Source organism: Nicotiana tabacum, chromosome 19 (genome assembly GCF_000715075.1).
Source record: "Nicotiana tabacum cultivar K326 chromosome 19, ASM71507v2, whole genome shotgun sequence".
Taxonomy (NCBI): Eukaryota; Viridiplantae; Streptophyta; class Magnoliopsida; order Solanales; family Solanaceae; genus Nicotiana; species Nicotiana tabacum.
Window position 1 is genome coordinate 130834188 of NC_134098.1, and position 18974 is coordinate 130853161.

Sequence of the window (18974 nt, forward strand, 5' to 3'; positions counted from 1 at the left end):
TACTAGTACATATTAATTCAATTTATTTATTCTATAGAAATATACTTACATGTCTAAAGTTTTTGTGGGTAATATTGAACACTAATTTATCATCGCATTGCACATAATTATTTGTTTAATAATTTTACATATAGAATATTAATACACGATTATGTACTGCATTGAATTGATAATAATTCTTGTCATTCTAATTCACTTATTTCTATGATAGTTTTCACTATATCGAATTTGTCAAAGCTTGAATTTATGGCACTTGGCATATCTGGGAATAATTATTTGCCATAGGTACTTGATGCTGAAATTTACCTTGACGCTAAAGGTCTTGGTGACACTATTAAAGAAGGAAATGAAGCATCAAGTCAGGATAAGGCGAAAGCCATGATTTTCCTTCGTCATCATCTCGATAAAAGGTTAAAAAGTGAATATTTAACCTTGAAAGATCCATTTCAATTATAGACTAGTTTGAAGGAACAATATGACCACCTAAAGGCCACGGTATTGCCAAGAGCTCGTCGTGAGTGGATGCACTTACGGCTACAAGATTATAAGACCATAAGTGAATATAATTCTGCTGTATATAGAATAATTTCCCGGCTAAAATTATGTATGGAACCTATGAATGATGAGGACATGATGAAAAAGACTCTTTCCACTTTTCATGCCTCAAATATGGTGTTACATCAGCAATACCGTAAAAGGGGCTTTGAGAAATATTCTGAGTTAATTTTATGCCTTTTGGTGGTTGAACAACATAATGCCCTTTTAATGAAAAATCATGAAGTTCGCCCCACTGGATCAGCTCCATTTCCAGAAGCGAATCTGGGAATGATAGATCCAAAGTTTGAAAAAAGACAATAATTATCGTGGCCGTATAAATATACGTGGGCGTGGCAAGGGGCGCAATAATAATCGTCATGGTGGTGGTCGTTATAAATAAGAGAACAATAAGGGTTCTCAGAATAATCCTTTAAAAGGCAAAGGTAATGTTTGCCACCGATGTAGTATGAAATATCATTGGGCACGAATTTGTCGTACACCTGAACATTTTGTCAAACTTTATCAAGCATCTATAAAAGGGAAACAAAATAAAGTTGAGACTCACTTGACTTTTCAAAATGACGTTGAGGCGGGCCCTATGAATAATCATGATAAATATGAAGCAAACCTTGCCTATAAAGATAATATTTTTGAAGGCCTTGTAGATATTACTCATTTAGAAACTGGAGACTTATTTGAAAATCATAACTGAAGACTTATTATTGGGAAAAATTATAAGAATAAATATATTTCTTTTTATGATGTTCATATTTTGAATAAAACTTTTATGTTGTCAGTATTTAATTTCATAAATGTAGTTTCTTTTGTTCTTAAATTTTTTAATATTACTTATGATGTATTTTTCTTCTTCTTGAAGAATATGAAAATTTTTCAGTCTTTAGTTGGCCTTATGAATAATAAAGAAGAAATACGTCTTCTGGATAGTGCTACGATGCACACCATATTAAAAGATAAGAGATATTTCTCTTATTTAATTACGAAATAAGCCAATATCATAACAATATCTGGTAGTACAAAATTAATTGAGGGCTCTGGAAGAGCGACTGTATTACTACCGGGAGGAACTATATTGGCTGTCAATGATGTATTATATTGTAGTAGGTCTCAAAGAAACTTGTTGAGTTTCAAAGATATTCGCCAAATGACTATCATATTGACACCACCAATGAAGGAAATGTTGAATGCCTTTATATTACTACAATAAAAGCGAAAAAGAAGTATGCGCTTGAAAATCTTTCCGCATTTTCCTCCGGATTATACTACACTAAGATTAGTTTAGTTGAATCACATGCCATAATAAACAAGGAGTTTACTAATGATTTTATTATTTGGCATGACCGGTTGGACCATCCTGGTTATAATATGATGCGCAAAATAATTGAGAATTTACATGGTCATTCATTGAAGAACCACAAGATTCTTCAAACTAAAGAATTCTCTTGTGCTGCATGTTCTCAAGAAAAACTGATTATTAGACCATCAGTAATTAAAGTTGGAGTTGAATCTCCTGCATTTTTGGAGCGTATAAAGGGTGATATATGTGGACCCATACACCTTCCATGTGGACCATTCAGATATTATATGGTTTTGATAGATGCATCTACAAGATGGTCACACGTGTGCTTGTTATCAACCCGCAATTTGGCCTTTGCGATGTTACTAGCTCAATTAATAAGATTAAGAGCACAGTTTCTAGATTATACAATTAAGACACTTCATCTTGATAATGCTGGTGAATTTACGTCCCAGGTCTTTAATGATTATTGCATATCAACTGGGATAACAATTGAGCATCCAGTTGCTCACGTTCATACTCAAAATGGTCTAGCGGGATCATTGATCAAACGCCTCAAATTAATTGCTAGACCAATGCTTATGAGAACAAAACTTTCCATTTCGGCATGCGGCCATGCTATTTTGCATGCAACAGCTCTTGTGCGGATCAGACCCACAAGTTATCATAAAGTCTCCCCAATACAATTGGCTTTTGGTCAGGAGCTAAATATTTTCCATCTTAAAATATTTGGATGTGCAGTATATGTTTCAATTGTTCCACCACAACCCACAAAAATGTGACCCCAAATAAGATTGGGGATATATGTTGGGTACGAATCTCCTTCTATTATAAAATATTTGGAACCTATAACTGGAGATTTATTTACGACAAGATTTGTTGATTTTCATTTTAATGAATCAGTAGACCCAATATTAGGGGGAGAAAATAAGCAGATGCAAAAGGAGATAGATTTGAATGCATTATCACTCTCTCATTTAGATCCTCGAACAAATCAATGTGAACCCGAGGTTCAAAAAATAATTTATTTGTAAAATATTGCAAATCAACTACTTGATGCATTCACTAACCTACCAAGGGTGACTAAGTCACATATTCCAGCTGCTAATGCTCTTATTCGAATTGATGTCTCGGTTGGATAATCTTTAAATGCAAATGAATCTAAGCCACGCTTGAAACGTGGTAGACCAATTGGTTCCAAAGATAAAAATCCTCGAAAGAGAAAAGGAGCAAATGATCTAGGAGATCATAATATGGAGGTAATTGCTCAAAAAGATCCTTGTGACATAACAAATGATAAGACCCCAGAGGAGGTCCAGGTACCTGAAAATAATAAGAATAAAGAGATCTCAATAAGTTATGCCTCTACGGCAAAAAGGTGGAACCGAAATAATATTATTGTCGACAACATTTTTGCTTATAATGTTGCTGTTGAAATAATGCAACAAGATAAGAATATTGAACCAAGATCTATCGATGAGTGTAGATAGAGAAATGATTGGCAAAAATAGAAAGACACTGTCTAGGCATAATTAACGTCACTTGAAAAATGTGAAGTATTCAGACGTATAGTCCGAACACCTGAAGGAATAAAGCCAGTGGGATACAAATGGGGTTTTGTGTGAAAACGAAATGATAAAAATGAAGTCGTTAGATATAAAGCACGACTTGTGGCACAAGGATTTTCGCAAAGACCTGGCATTGATTATATGGAGATATATTCTCTTGTGGTGGATGCAATCACTTTCAGGTATCTTATAAATTTGGCAGTCCATGAAAAACTTGATATGCGTCTAATGGATATTGTCACAACCTATTTGTATGGCACATTAGATAACGAAATTTATATGAAAATCCCTGAAGGGCTCAAAGTTCCTGAAACTAATAAAAGTTTTCGAGAAACTTGTTCAACAAAGCTTTAAAAATTCTTATATAGATTGAAACAATCAGGGCGAATGTTGTATAATCGCATGAGTGAGTATTTGCTGAAAGAAGGGTATAAGAATGATTCAATTTGTCCTTGTGTATTTATAAGAAGGTCTGGATCTAAATTTGTTATAATCGTTGTGTATGTTGATGATCTAAATATCATTGGAACTCCCGAGGAACCTCCAAAAGCAGTAGACTGTTTGAAGAAAGAATTTGAAATGAAATATCTTGGAAAGACAAAATTTTGTCTTGGTCTACAAATTGAGCATATGAAAGATGGAATTTTTGTCCATCAATCAACTTATACCGAAAAGATCCTAAAGCATTTTATATGGATAAAGCACATCCATTGATCACTTGATATAAATAAAGATCTATTTCGACCTCATAAAAATGACGGAGAGCTTCTTGGTGATGAAACTCCATATCTTAGTGCAATTGGGGCACTAATGTATCTTGCAAATAATACTCGACTAGATATAACTTTTCTAGTAAGTTTATTAGCAAGATTTAGTTCCTTTCCAACAATAAGACACTGAAATGGTGTTAGACATATTTTTAGATACCTCTGAGGGACTATTGATATGGGATTATTTTATTCTTATGAATCTGATTCAAAGTTGATTGGTTATGCAGATGCAGGTTATTTGTTTGACTCACATAAAGCCCGATCTCAAACATGCTATCTATTTACTTGTAAGGGTACAACTATTTCACGGCGTTCAACAAAATAAACTTTAGCTGCTACATCTTCCAATCATGCAAAGATAATAGTTATTCATGAAGCTAGTCGATAATGTATATGGTTGAGATCAGTGACTCAACATATTCAACAATTGTGTGGTTTTTCTTTAAAAATGAAGATTCCAACGATATTGTATGAAGACAATGCTACTTGCATAGCCTAACTTAAAGGAGGATATATCAAAGAGGACATAACAAAACACATTTCACCAAAGTTCTTTTTTCACACACGATCTTCAGCAAAATGATGAGATAGATGCTCAACAAATCCGTTCAAGTGACAATCTAGCAGATTTATTCACTAAGGCATTGCCAACATCAACATTTGAGAAGCTGAGACATAAGATTGGAATGCGTCGTCTCTGAGATATCAAATAAAGCTTTCATCAGGGGGAGTATAATATTTGTTGTACTCTTTTTTCCTTAACCAAGGTTTTGTCCCAATTGAATTTTCCTGGCAAGGTTTTTAATGAGGCAGCACTCAATGCGTATTACAAGATATGTGCATTTTTTTTCCTTCGTTAGGCTTTTTTCCCACTGGGTTTTCCTAGTAAGATTTTAACGAGGCACATTATCTTTTAAATGGACATCCAAGGGGGTGTTATAAATGATATGAATGCATGTGAGTGAGAGGAATGCATTTGTTTGTCCATTTAACTTATTTTGTATTCATGTACTCAATTAAGAAGTACATTAACTTATAACCTTTGAATGTATTTGTACCTTTATAAATAGGGAACTTTTGACCCTATGAACAACACACCAAGAAAAGAAATAACAAATCATTCTTCCTCATATATATTTTATCTCCATTAATATATTGTTCTATTGTGCTCTAATTTCTTTAACACTTGTGCCGTTTTTTCTTTTCTTTTTCTTTTAGGTTTGCAACATTTCTTAAAATTTGACTACATTTTAAATACGGTGTGGCTACCTGATGTAAATAATCCCAAGTGGGGCGGGTATCGAGTGCCCCATTTTCTTCCACAACTTCTCCGCACCAATTCGCTCTCAATTGCAAAACCTCCATTGAAATGCTCGTGACTGAGCTCAGAAGAACCAAAGAAGAAGGCGAAGAAGGCTTAACAAATGTCTGCCATATACAGATACAAATCAAAGCTCCATAATTTCACTTTCAGAACATCTCTTTTTTATCTATCATCTTCCAAATTCCATTCCTCCACTTCTTCTTCTCTCAAACCCAAACCAAAACCCGCGCTCTTCTTCAACTCATTCCAAGGTTCTAGAATAAGTTTAGGGTTTAAATTCCAAGGTTCTAGACTAGGGTTAGGGTTTAGGCATAAATGGGAAGGAAGCTCCGACAACTACGATCATATAAAAGCAGAGGTGAACTGCCCGCGTTGTTCGAAGTTGATGACGGTGCTATTCTCCAACCGGCCGTTGTCGATCACCGCCGGCGAGACAGGAATTTATCAGGCGGTGAATTTGTGTCCTCATTGCCGGACGGCGTTTTACTTTAGGCCGTTTAAGTTGGAGCCTTTGCACGGGAGTTTCATTGAGATTGGGAGAGTTAAAGAGAGAGAGAATGATGGTGATATGGTGGGGAGTTGTGGGAAGAATGATGGTAAAATTTGGGAAAAGTTGAGGTCTTATAGTGGGACTAGTGGTGGAGTTGATGATGCTGGTGGGCAGCGTAGTTGTGATACTGAAATGGAGAACGATACGATGGTGAAAAAAGAAGAAGGGTGTGGTGAAGGAGGAGGGTGGGGAGGTGCTAATTTGGGGATAGAGTTGCCTACACCAAAGGAGATATGTAAAGGACTTGATCAGTTTGTTGTTGGTCAAGAGAGAGCCAAGAAGGTAGGCAATCTTTTTTCTGCTTTTGCTATGGTTGGATTTTTTTTTTTTGGCTAATGTAGATAATTGGAGTAATGAAGTGTGGTTAGACATAAGGGATCATATTTGGCAAGGTTAGTTACTTAATTCTTCCCTTTGGTTGGGGGTGAGAAAAGCCTGGGGATTCAATTTAGTTCCTACTGACTTGATAATACTTCATTTTGCAGGTGCTTTCTGTTGCGGTTTACAACCATTATAAACGAATATACCATTCCTCTTTGTATAAAAAGTGAGTAAATATGAGCTGTTAAATGACATATCATCCAGCTAAAATGTGCTGAACTTGTGAAGTTGTCTTGCCTTAGTGGAAAGTCTGATCCTATCATTGGCCATTCCATCTAGAAACTTGTTTATGTTTTGTTTGTCTCGAACAATATCAATTATCAAGACTTTGACTTCTCCTTAGATGCTGTAATTTTCTTGCCAGAAACCTGCTCATGATGCTTTTCAAAGTTGAAAAAATCCCTTTCGTGTTCATGAAATGTAAAAGGACTTTGCAGCCACTTAATAGGATTCGATTCAAGCGCGAGAGGGAATAGTAACTAAAGGGTGACCAAGAATCCAATGTATCAAATTGATAATGTCGCATAGAACACTTTCAGAGGCCAGATTAGACTATGATCATATTCATTTGAAGACAAACGAGCATAAAGATTTTTTTTCTAATCTTTACGAAAAAGACAAGATTTATTTAATAAGTGATAAAGTACAAAGATGAAGAAACGAAATCTTTCAACATAGAGATGCCATGAGAACAGACATGCTTCCTCCACTTTGATGGTGGTTTTCTTCTTTGGCAATGTCTAATTCTGGTACAAACATGCAAGAGAGGAGTTTCAGGGTACTATTTCAGTGTTTTAGCATCATAATGGACCATGTTGATTATTGCGCAACTATGGATGTAGTTACCTTAATTATTGGCAGATGTGATTGTGTACAGGGATCCTCCTTTTTTGTGTCCAACACTAGCTTAGGTTGGCTATTTCACCTTTGAATGACTTTTCCTTACTTATGATGGGAAAAAAGATTTTAAGTATAAGATGAAAATTTTAAAACAAGCAGAATAGTGTGCTTTGGGAGAAAAGGCATTGTAAATTTTATTTGTTTTGGTCACTGATTACCGATTTTAATGTCAGGTCAGATTCAGATTCCAGTAAAGTTAGAGATGACCTGGAAATGTTTGATAATGATTCCGTCGAGTTAGAGAAGAGCAATGTTTTATTGATGGGCCCCACTGGCTCAGGTATGATATCTGATTCTAGTTTGAGGAGTGTTTGAGGAATAGCCTCTCATTCCTAGTTTCTTTTTGGTGCACCCATGAAGTTTCATTTTGTATAGAAGATTAGGTGCTTGTTCGTAGAGAACATATTGTGTTCTACATTCTCTACTTTTTGGTATGTACTGCTAGTACACCGGAAATGTTCCCATTATTAGTAAAATTATATTACCTTATTAAAAGAAATGATATATGGTCGTCTATCCATAAGAATTGTAGTTTCAGACTTTCAGTAGACTTTATTGGTCGTTGTGTTCTAACTTGTGTTTTCTGTGAATGAAAGGACAGGGAAGACATTACTTGCGAAGACGCTAGCTCGTCTCATCAATGTTCCTTTTGTAATCGCGGACGCAACAACTTTAACACAGGCAGGTTTGCAATAATTTTTTCGCTTCAACTTGATTCAATGCTATTTCATTTTTCCTTTGTTCCTGAAATAGCTCTAGGTTGTGTACTTTTCCACTTATAAGGAACTCAAAAATAAAAAATAAAAGATGACTGCGGCATACTTTGAAATTGTTCCTTTCTCCACTTAAATACCAGGTTCTTGTCTTTGGCAACATTTGAACCCCTAACGTGCGCTTAATCCACACCTCGCAAATGCGCTCTTACCATTAGACCAAAGCCCTGGGGGGCTGACACTTTGAAGTAATTCAATGATTTGAGTTTTTTACATGATAGGACTAATCTGGCACATTCCATAAGAAGATTAAACGAGGAGGATAAAATAGTACAGCTCTCTTTTATTGTTATTCATTTGTTATTGACCAAAGACAAACTTACCATTTTTTTGTTTTCGAAACAACCAAACAACTGAAGCTTCAACTGCTGGTGATCAAATATCTAAGTCTGTCTACTTTCCTCTCAAGATTATCTCCTAAACTTTGAACTGGGGGAACATACATCGTTTTAGAAGTCAAAGAGGCTCTTATTAACTGTAGCACCAAGTGCGTGCTTGCAGTATGCAGTACAAAGCAAACACTTAGCTCACTTATCTCACATGGAGTGAGATAAGGAAATCAATGAATCTGCATCTCCTGTACATCTACATTGTTATGGTTGGTTTAAATAGAAATAGAGAAGGTTTAGCTCACATGGAAGAGAATGTGAATAAAGAAGTAGATAGAGGTTTTGCTTAACCAAACACAAGTAAGAAGTTCGTCAGTCCTTCCTCCGATGCCTCTGGTTCATCCTTCTTCATTTCATTATTTTGTTGTGTTATTCTGTTCATAGGCCCAAGCTCACTAAAAAGCTAATAAAGATACATCTGTTTCCATCTATCTGAATGTTGCACACATGTCTAATTCATTATTGATCTGAAAGTGGTCGAAAATTATATTTGTCCTTGCATTTTAAAAGATATGAGTCTGGTTGTGGAGTTGATTGAATTTTACTTCTGCTTATTCTTGCCGTACCATTGAGCTCTGGTGACCTATGTTTTCTGAGTCTAATTGGTTCTTATAATTGTGGACCATCTTTAAGTAAACCTGCTTCTCCAAGGAGGTGAAATGAATTTGTAGTTTATTTTACCTTTTATTAGTAATATCAATAGCATGCAAATAATAAGCATTTATCCATCTTCTCTCTGTAGGCTGGTTATGTTGGCGAGGATGTGGAATCTGTATTGTACAAATTACTCGAGGTAGGCATGATAATTTAATAGCGTTTGAAAATAACTTCATTCAATTCATGCCCGGTCTGCTCAGTTAGCTCATCTTATTTACAGCCCTTCAAATCAGAGTTGGTGAAATTAGGAGTTTAGATCAGAAAATGGTCTGACGCCTGTACTTGTTTGATTTAATTAAACAAGAGGGATATGATCCAAAATGTTTAGTTTTCTTGTTTCCAGCAATATTGCAAAAGATAGGGGCGAGTGGCACAAAATTCAACTATGTTCTGAATATCAATTCTATCAATAGATAACGTTTTTACCTTGTGCAAGCTTTTCAATGTACTTTTTTGACTTCAGTGTTTCTAATATACCTATGGTCAGTCATCCTCTGAGTAAAAATCTTGATGGCTTCTCTTTGGGTACTACTGCTTGTGATTCTTTTGTGTTGATTTTGCAATTTCGTTTCACATTGTTGATGATAACACTTACATTTCCTCTTTTATGTTTCATATCTGTCTATCTATCTCTGATATATGCATGATGATATATTGTTTGTGCACCTGATATATATTCCACATTTGGGCTCCAGCTTTCTATCTTGACGTAGTTTCTCTTTTGTAATCTGCTTCACTTTTGCACTATCAGCAGTGTAGTTAGTCAACTATAAATTTTTGGTGTTTGTTTTCAGGCTGCTGACTTCAATGTTGAAGCAGCTCAGCAAGGGGTTGTCTACATAGATGAAGTTGATAAAATAACTAAAAAGGTCCAGAAACGATTATTTACTTTATGAGTTTGGATAATTGATTTTAAAGTAATCACTCTCATCAGTCATCTGTGTAGGCTGAGAGCCTGAACGTCGGCAGAGATGTATCTGGGGAGGGAGTCCAACAGGCGCTGCTGAAGATGCTTGAAGGAACTGTGAGTATTTATTGCAAATTGTTTCATCTGTTCGTTTCAATTTCCTAATACTCTTTCGAAAATGCTTACAGATTCATGCCTGTAGTTCCTTGACTTCAAAGATGTTCTCTTTTGAAGCATTTTCAGATATCAATAGTCTCAGTTGCTCAGATTATCTTAATTTCTTGTTCAGATTGTAAGTGTACCTGACAATAGAGCACGGAAGCAGCCACGTGGCGATACTATTCAGGTTTACTGAATCTAGTAAAGCCTTTCTATCTACTTTTTCTTTTCTAAAAATTGCTGGCTAACAGTTTTTTGGGAAAAAATACTACTGGCTTTTTGGATGGTAATATAGTTTACTAATTTAAAATCAATTTGCTTAAGTTGGCCTTGGGAAAAATCTTTACTGGAATGTTTGTTTGGCCATGGAAATCAAAAGGTCAGAGTCAGACAGTAACCTATTCAACAAAAAGAAACAGGATGTCTTCAGTTAAACTACACATATTTTTGGAGGGTGGAAGTCGAGTCAAATACTGATTTATATGTCTTGCAGCAATCACTATGAAAGATGTAATGTTGTATCGAGATGGACGCTACTTGTTAAATGCCTCATCACTGTTCTTTCCAGATGCTGATTGCTTTTTATATTTTACCATATACTAATTTGCAGATAGATACTAAAGACATTCTTTTTATCTGCGGTGGAGCTTTTGTTGGTTTAGAGAAGACAATTTCAGAAAGGTATTTCTGTCAAACTCAACTAAATTCATGAATCACATTTAGGTTAAGTGATATATTATGGTCATCTTATCATTCCATTACTCCCAGACGACAAGATTCTTCAATTGGATTTGGAGCACCTGTCCGAACTAACATGAGAGTTGGTGGTCTAACTGATGCCGTAGTCACGTCATCACTGTTGGAATCTGTGAGGAGATCCCTGTGACTCTTGAGCGTAGTTTCCTTTTCTGAATCTAATGATTGCTTGACTCTTTATTCTCGTGAAATTTTCGAAGCCAAATGCATTGGAAGCATTTGTTTGACACTGCTTTCTGTATCTAGGTAGAAAGTGACGATCTCACAGCATATGGACTCATACCTGAATTTGTGGGGCGGTTTCCAGTTTTAGTGAGTTTATCTTCACTGGATGAGGATCAGCTTGTTCAGGTTTGTTTAATCTTTTTGCATTTGGCATTGTGGTATCTAGTTTCACGTTCTCCTGCTTTAATCGGCCTTTTGGTGACTCAACCTGACTCGGGAGGTTGATGACCAACTTAAAAACAGTCAAATGATGATGAATCCTCATAGTAATACATGTATTGAAGATGTTCTAATGAAATGGGTTCGGCCAGAGTGGAATTGCACTCCGATTAGGTTGAGGTTTAAGTTTGATTGATTGATTGAATGGGGTTTGTGGGAGTTTTACGTTTTGTTTTAGGTGCTACCGCGGACTCTTAGCAGACTTTAAGAAGGGAAGAATAATAAACTCCATGTGTTCTGTTAAAGGTACTCTCTTCCGATATTGCCTTTTCTCTCTTTCTTTAATCCTTTTTCCCATGATGACATCAGTTAAAATCATGAACTTCTCTTTCTGTGCCTTTGGACTTAGAGCTTGGGCCGCCACCGCCGCCTGCCAACCATTACATTATTAAACTTCTTCAAATAATCCTCCAGTCCTTTCAGATTCTTTGCATTTATAGTCTACATCAAAAATTCTATCGAACTTGTTGCTATTTAATTCAAATATCTAATCTAAGTACCTTTAACATGGTTAAATGCTGTAATCTTACAATAGTAGGTTAAAACTTGGATAGAGAAACCAACCAACTGAAAAAATGAAAAATGCATAGCTGTATATGTTTGTAAACATCACCTAAACCTGCTGTGAGAAGACATTTTTAATTTCAATATGCATGCATTTGGAAATTATGTTGTTTATGCCTTTTGGACTGCCATGGAAAGGAGAAAAAACTATAGGCTGCTTAAAGATGAAAGAAAATATTTGAAGTTGATTTTCTCTTTTGCTATTCACCTTTCATATTGTTTCTTACTTCCTTTTCTTCCTTTTGGTTGTGGATTTTTATTTCTGCAGGTTCTCACAGAACCCAAAAATGCTCTTTGCAAGCAGTACAAGCAGATGTTCAACTTGAATAATGTAAGGTTTTAGCTCAGTGCTGTTTAGCTCCTCCAACGTATAATACTTCATTCTGATGCACTGGATCAAAATCAGTCAATTTACTGTGAAGTAATTTGTTTTGATGTTACAGGTCAAATTACAGTTTACCGAGAATGCACTTCGACTTATTGCCAAGAAAGCCATAGCCAAAAACACTGGTGCACGTGGTTTAAGATCTATATTAGAAAGTATTCTAACCGAAGCCATGTTTGAGGTATTGCATGGCACCGCCACTGTTTTGTTTTTTGGCGTTAATTCTGGAAGAGCTTGGAAAAATATCTCACTATTTTACTCTTATCACAATGAGGCTACTCAAGGGATGAGAAATATCACATAATTGTTTGAAAGTAGGAACATTTTGAGCCATTTGATGAGTTCCGTGTTCAAAACGTTTCCTGATTTTCTGATAAGCCCTTTGTTTCATATCTGTGGATTATTGTGCTAAGACATTTCATACTTGGAGCCTGTTTGCTGGTGTGGTAGCCTTTGAATTACCTGCTTTAATTATTACTATTTAAATTTTACTTGAGCATTCCATGAGTGGTTGGCATAACTATATTATAAAGAACTTATCTCTCAAATTACAAGATTAACCTAAACATAATATTTAGTGTCTTTCGGAATTGTCTAACTTTAGGCGCAACACTGGTTTCAAAAGCTTCTATCAAAGTGCTTTTCCTCTCAAACCTTGCTTGACTATGTCTTTTCCTCTCAAACGCATCACATTCCCAAACGGTGCCTCAGTGAAACTTTGTTTTCTTTGTCTGCCTCTGATTTTAATGCAGCCTGTCCATTTAAAGATCGACATCTTTACATAGCTCTTGAATCCGTGTGCTTTTTTCGGCCACATGGCACTTAGAGGATCCTTTGTACAAGTCACAACTGTTCTCATAAACCATATCTTGGAATATTGTGCACAGGTTCCTGGAAGCAAGCCAGGCGAGGACTCTGTAGAGGTTGTCTTGGTTGATGAAGAGGCTGTCGGAACAGCTGATATATCTGGATGTGGAGCAAAAGTTCTTCATCGTAGCAGTGGGCTGGAGCATGCTTCTCGTCCTGTAGGATCAACAGTGACAATGGTATGTCTCCTTTTATCAGCCCGTCGCATTATATATCTGATTATCTGCTGAGGTGTAGTTCCTGCCAATTATAGAAATGTTTGTCTAGGATTGACCATAATAACTAGAAATAAACATGCGGTCAATAAAGTGGGAGGAGAACCATGGGTCTAAGGTTCAAATCCTTAACTTTTAGGTGTTGTTTGGTTGATTGTGTGGTATAACCGTATAAGTGTATAATTAATACCAGCATAAAATCCTGCATGAAATAATATGAAGTTTGGTTGGTTGCATAAGAAAAAATATGTGCGGTCATTATTTAATGCAACGTTTGGTTGGCGGTATCAAATAATATCTGCACCAAGTTATGCGGGAATCTATATATTGTTTTATGCAGGGCAGCAGGAGAGAATGTAAAATAAAAATACTTGCATTAGCATACGAGAGTCGGACTATCTAAAGACGAAAATTCCCTTAGAGTAAGTAATTATTGTATAACAATAATCTCTTCGTATTGATCACCTCATAACAATCCATTTGTTAATAATCAACACATAAACAATCCCCGCATTAAGTTCATTACTTTCAACAAGAAAAACAATTTCTGCATAAGTAGTTGGTGAACCAAAATGACCCCTTATTGAATTAGTGGAACGCAACAAGTTTGAGATTGAGGCATAGTTGTTACGTAACACACCCAAAAAAAAGAAGAGAAAAAGGGTGTTGTCGTCGTTGTTGTATTTCTTCTTGAAATAGTCTTGTTAGAAAGAAGGAAATAGTCAGGTTTACCATTTTCTTTCTCCGATGTTTGAGACAGTTTGGAGTGGTTTTTCATTTTTTTTTTCTTTTGGTGATGTTAAACTCTGTGACTTGTGACCATGGTGAGAATGGTCACAAGTCAGTTATTTACCCCTTCTCAAAAAAATTGCACTATGACTAGTGACCATTCTCACCATGGTAGATTGTCTAGTAACAAGCTTGACAATTTTCCTCTACTTCAATGATAGATCTTAGAATGAGCTCACAATCTTGTCTGTGTGCTATTGCCTTTAACTATTACCGTATATTGCAATTCTGCAAAGTTTCGAGTTACCTTTATGTTATCCTTAACAAAACTTGAGGACTAGTAATATAACATGTTAACCTTCCAAACCAAAAAATAAAAAACAAAACTTGAGGACCATGGGGAGCATAACTACAATACCATGTCAAAGTCGAGTTCACCAATTAAAATAGATCTGACTGTCTGTGTGAATGAGACAAGAGTGGGTTGCTCTAGAGGTGAGCACCCTCCACTTCCAACCAAGAGGTTGTGAGTTCGAGTTACCCCAAGAGCAAGGTGGGGAGTTCTTGGAGGGAGGGAGCCGAGGGTCTATCGGAAACAGCCTCTCTACCCTAGGGTAGGGGTAAGGTCTGCGTACACACTACCCTCCCCACACCCCACTAGTGGGATTATACTAGGTTGTTGTTGTTGTTGTTGTTGTACTGTCTGTGTGAACGCCTTCCACCTTCATTCTTCAACATTCAAGTATGGAATTGAGAGACGAATGATTTGCGTTGATGTTTATTTGTTTTGTGACTTTGTCTTATAAGAAAAGAGTATTTACTAAAGATCCTTGACATTAAAACATGAGTTTTCCGGACCAAAATAATGAGATGTTGCTTTGTCTAAATCACTAGTGAGTGACTACCTGTCCTCCATCATACTGTTGATCTTTCTTTTCGTATATAAGGATTTTCTTTTCTATCAGGAGCATTATAATGATTGTCAGTTGCTGTATAGATTTGTATACACATACTGAATCTTGGCCAAAAAGTAGAGAAATGTGTCAATCAAACTGTTTGCACAAGATTTTCCACCTTCTCTAGAAGGATTGCTAAGTGATTTATTGAGTGATTTAGCCTATTTTTTCAGGAAAAGAAGATAGCAACAAAAGAAGACTTGGGCTCGGAGTTTGAGGCTCCATCAAGAGCCTTGAGCTTGTAATTTCAGGGGTCTGTTTCTTTTCAGTTTTCTTTTTCTCTGTGTCAATTCTTGTATATAAAGTAATTAAACATGCAAAGCCTAGTTGGGCTTCCTTGTTCTAAAGAGAGGGCTTTTGTAAACCTAGATATTTTTTTTTTCGAACCCCAACTGAGTTTATATAAGTTCGGCACAGCCTCTTCCCCTGGATACCCGGCTTTAATCCTTTTTGACATTCAGGAAGATGCTAAAACTGATGCAGTTCTGTTGTCTTTCTTGTTAGAGGTTCTGGTTGAAAGCGCGAGTTTGCTTAATTTTAATTTGAAACAGTGTTAAGGGGATGATATCTCTTCCTTGTACAAATTAATTTGAAACAGTGTTAAGGGGATGATATCTCTTCCTTGTATTTTGTATATCGGATGAACTAGAGTTTCCAGTATCTTGTAATGGTGAGGTGAGTCTTTGATATCCTCGCCCCTCCTTTTTCCTTTCCTGTGAAGCAATAAGAGAGTAGGGATCACCAAGTTCCACAAGGCACAAAGAAGCATATAATTCCCCATCCCGAGTATGGAAAATCCTGGCACATGCATGTGTCACGACCCAAATCGGAGGGCTGCGATGGGCATCCGGTGCCTTACTCAACCGAGTACCAATGTAACATATCTTATCACACAATGTGGCGGAATGGCCATCATGAGATAACTGGAATACAACATAAGGGATTACTAGACATAGTACGATCCAACATGAAATAGAAACTTATACAAATGACATACGGGCCAATAAGGCCGACATGATCATTTGTACACTCAAAACATAGGCTGATAAAGTCATACAAGTATCCATATACATGACATCTGTCTACAAGCCTCTAACAGTACATAAACGTCATAAAGGTCGGGACAAGGCCCCGCCATATTAATCAATTTATGTCCAAATCATACTGGCCAAGTAGGCAACTCCGGAGCAAGTGGAGTGCACCAACACCTTTCGTTGAGCGGATAGCCTACTAGGAGGACTATCATCCTGTCTATCGGGACCTGCGGGCATGAAACGCAGCGTCCCCAGGCAAAAAGGGAAGTCAATAAAAATAAAGTACCGAGTATGTAAGACATGAAAGAAACATGGTGTAAAGAACTCAACATGTAAGTCTGAATATCTCTGTGAATAACTTTTATAATGTCATGCATATGCGTGTAAATGCCATACCATGCCTAGGTATATGAGTACATAACATCATCAAGCCTCTAACGGCATCCCATCATATCATCTCGGCCTCTGTGGGCGAAATCATTAACGTATACCAGCTGATCAGGTGGTGGTGCGTATATAACGCCGTAACCTTTCCCCATATCCCATATACATATAATATACGCGTATATAACGCCATCTGATCATGGGTCAATGTACATGTATAAATAAATGCAATGCATAATGAAGTGAGTCAATAAGATCTCTCAGATAAACTTTATCAACTTACGTATTTTTCTAAGACCCGCAAACAGATGGTATAATAAGAGGACACATGGGGAATCAAGAACATAGGCACTCCTAGTACTTCTATGAATAGAGGCATTTATGAAAGTTGTGCGTTTGCTCGTTTCGTTTGTATCATATGGACCACGCAAAAAAGGAAAGAAGAGATAACCTTAACATACCATTGTCGTTTACTTAACCTCACGACGTTGGTTCATCCAGTTAGTACTTCAATCTACAACAAACGATAAGGGAGCATTGTTAAGCTTACAGAAGCTAGAATTCAACACAAATGAGCGACTAGCTCGTCTACAAGTATTTGGACAGAACCTCCCTTATTCTTTTCCTTTCCTTAAATCAAACAACAAGACCAACATGTCTAAAATATCAACAAACATATTATATCAATATCCAACCTTATATCCATCGCAATACATCACCAAAGCAGTCCACACAATTTCATACAACAACCAAGTGCTACTTTGCGCTTTTCCATCCCTATAACTTAGCTAAAACTTGAATACACTTCAATAATGACAACCAAAATATACTTAGGTTATACATACTGATTTTTAAGCCACAACACCACATAAAAACGAACTCATAACAGTCCACAAACTACAACAATTGAAAATTGATTTTCAGATTATTACTTCATTAATTCTTACTCCCACAACTTAGTTAAAGCGCCAATAAGATTAAACACAACATGTCCAAGACAATACTCTTATGTGATAGCCATATAATTATATGAAACTACTCCAAACAGTCCATAATATCACAACAACTTCAACTTAATTTCCAGCCCCTACTTCACAAGTCCTTCACCAAACATCCTAGCTATAACTTACATAAACTCAAATATATAAAGGAGGGGGGATTTTCTTACCTATATCAAATCTTGTAGGGATGAAACGATGGTAGTATATTTCCCTTGATGGTCATTAACTTGCTTCTCATCAGATCCTTCAAGATTGGAAATTACCCTTTAACTTGAATTGAAAGAAGAAGAAGATTATCAATAACTTCTTGAGAGTTTGTAGTAGGTCAATTTGGGAGATAATTTTGTGGCTATCTTTATGTTTCTACTACTTGGATATTATGAGGATATGTGACTTGATCCAGCCCCTAAAAGGGCCCTCTTGGGTAATCTACATATGTCCATTTAGGTGGACTAATTTGGGGCTTCCCTTTTAGCAAGTAGGTGACACACCTACTTGTCACCTGCTTGGTTAATAAATAGGTGTCACATTCTGCCCTTATTCACTTAGACACGTATCTTACCCTTATTTAATAGTCACGACATGTGTTAAGTATCTCAAGCTAGTAGGACGGGTAAGCAAGTAGCTCAAACAAGTATCTCGATAAGCAAGCAGCCATATTTTATGTATCTATTGTCTCATTTGTTTTTTTCAAGTCTCATTCAACTTAACTTACTTAAGACTTCGATAAACCTTCCTTATCCTCGTAGAGGCATTTCATTCCTTCTGAGCTTACGTCAACCGACTTACGACGTACTTTTATGTACAAAAACATAGGGTGTAGCATCATTCCCCCCATTTGGAACATTCGTCCTCGAATGTTAGTTGATGCGCTTATCAGCTCATAATCCAAAAATACTTTAATACTATCCTTGCCACCAAGGCAACTGTTCTGTGAATAAATTCAAAGGCAAGGGCATTCCCCCCTTTAGGCCTCTTTCTCACACCATGACCTGTGGTCGGAATTCTTCCAATCTCATAATTGTTTCTACCTTCTGTCATGTAGCATGTGCGAATATGTCCGTGTACGCATGCCTACGCGACTCTTCTCTCCTTTTTCCTCCAGCTTTTAGCCAATCTCTAGGCCTCACATTGTGAGATGTAGTGACGTTCTTGGTTTGGTTCTTTATCGAACTTACGACTATTGTTATATTCTATTTCCTAGATTTAGAACTTTTTCCCATCCATTGTTGATTCACCTTAATTTTGATCTACAATCCACCAGTAATAACTTGAAACTTCTTACGTAATACATTGTCACTAGGGCTCACGTCTTATCTGCGAACATATGAAGTTATTTGCCTGATCCTCCTTAGGGATTATACTATACTTCAATAATTGTATTTCATAATTTCATAACACTATATATT

General features: G+C 36.4%; 1 protein-coding gene across 1 annotated transcript; it reads left to right on the forward strand.

Annotated features, from left to right (window-relative positions):
• The first annotated feature begins 5431 nt into the window (after positions 1–5431).
• LOC107803307 (CLP protease regulatory subunit CLPX2, mitochondrial) lies at positions 5432–15681 on the forward strand. The gene is made up of 15 exons (XM_075238634.1): positions 5432–6346; positions 6550–6611; positions 7519–7625; positions 7947–8026; positions 9250–9300; positions 9959–10033; positions 10111–10188; positions 10361–10417; positions 10841–10911; positions 10999–11098; positions 11233–11337; positions 12263–12325; positions 12438–12560; positions 13267–13425; positions 15320–15681. The coding sequence occupies exons 1-15, from the start codon at positions 5615–5617 to the stop codon at positions 15389–15391; spliced, it is 1935 nt and encodes a 644-aa protein (XP_075094735.1). The 5' UTR covers positions 5432–5614; the 3' UTR covers positions 15392–15681.
• The last annotated feature ends 3293 nt before the right edge of the window (positions 15682–18974 follow it).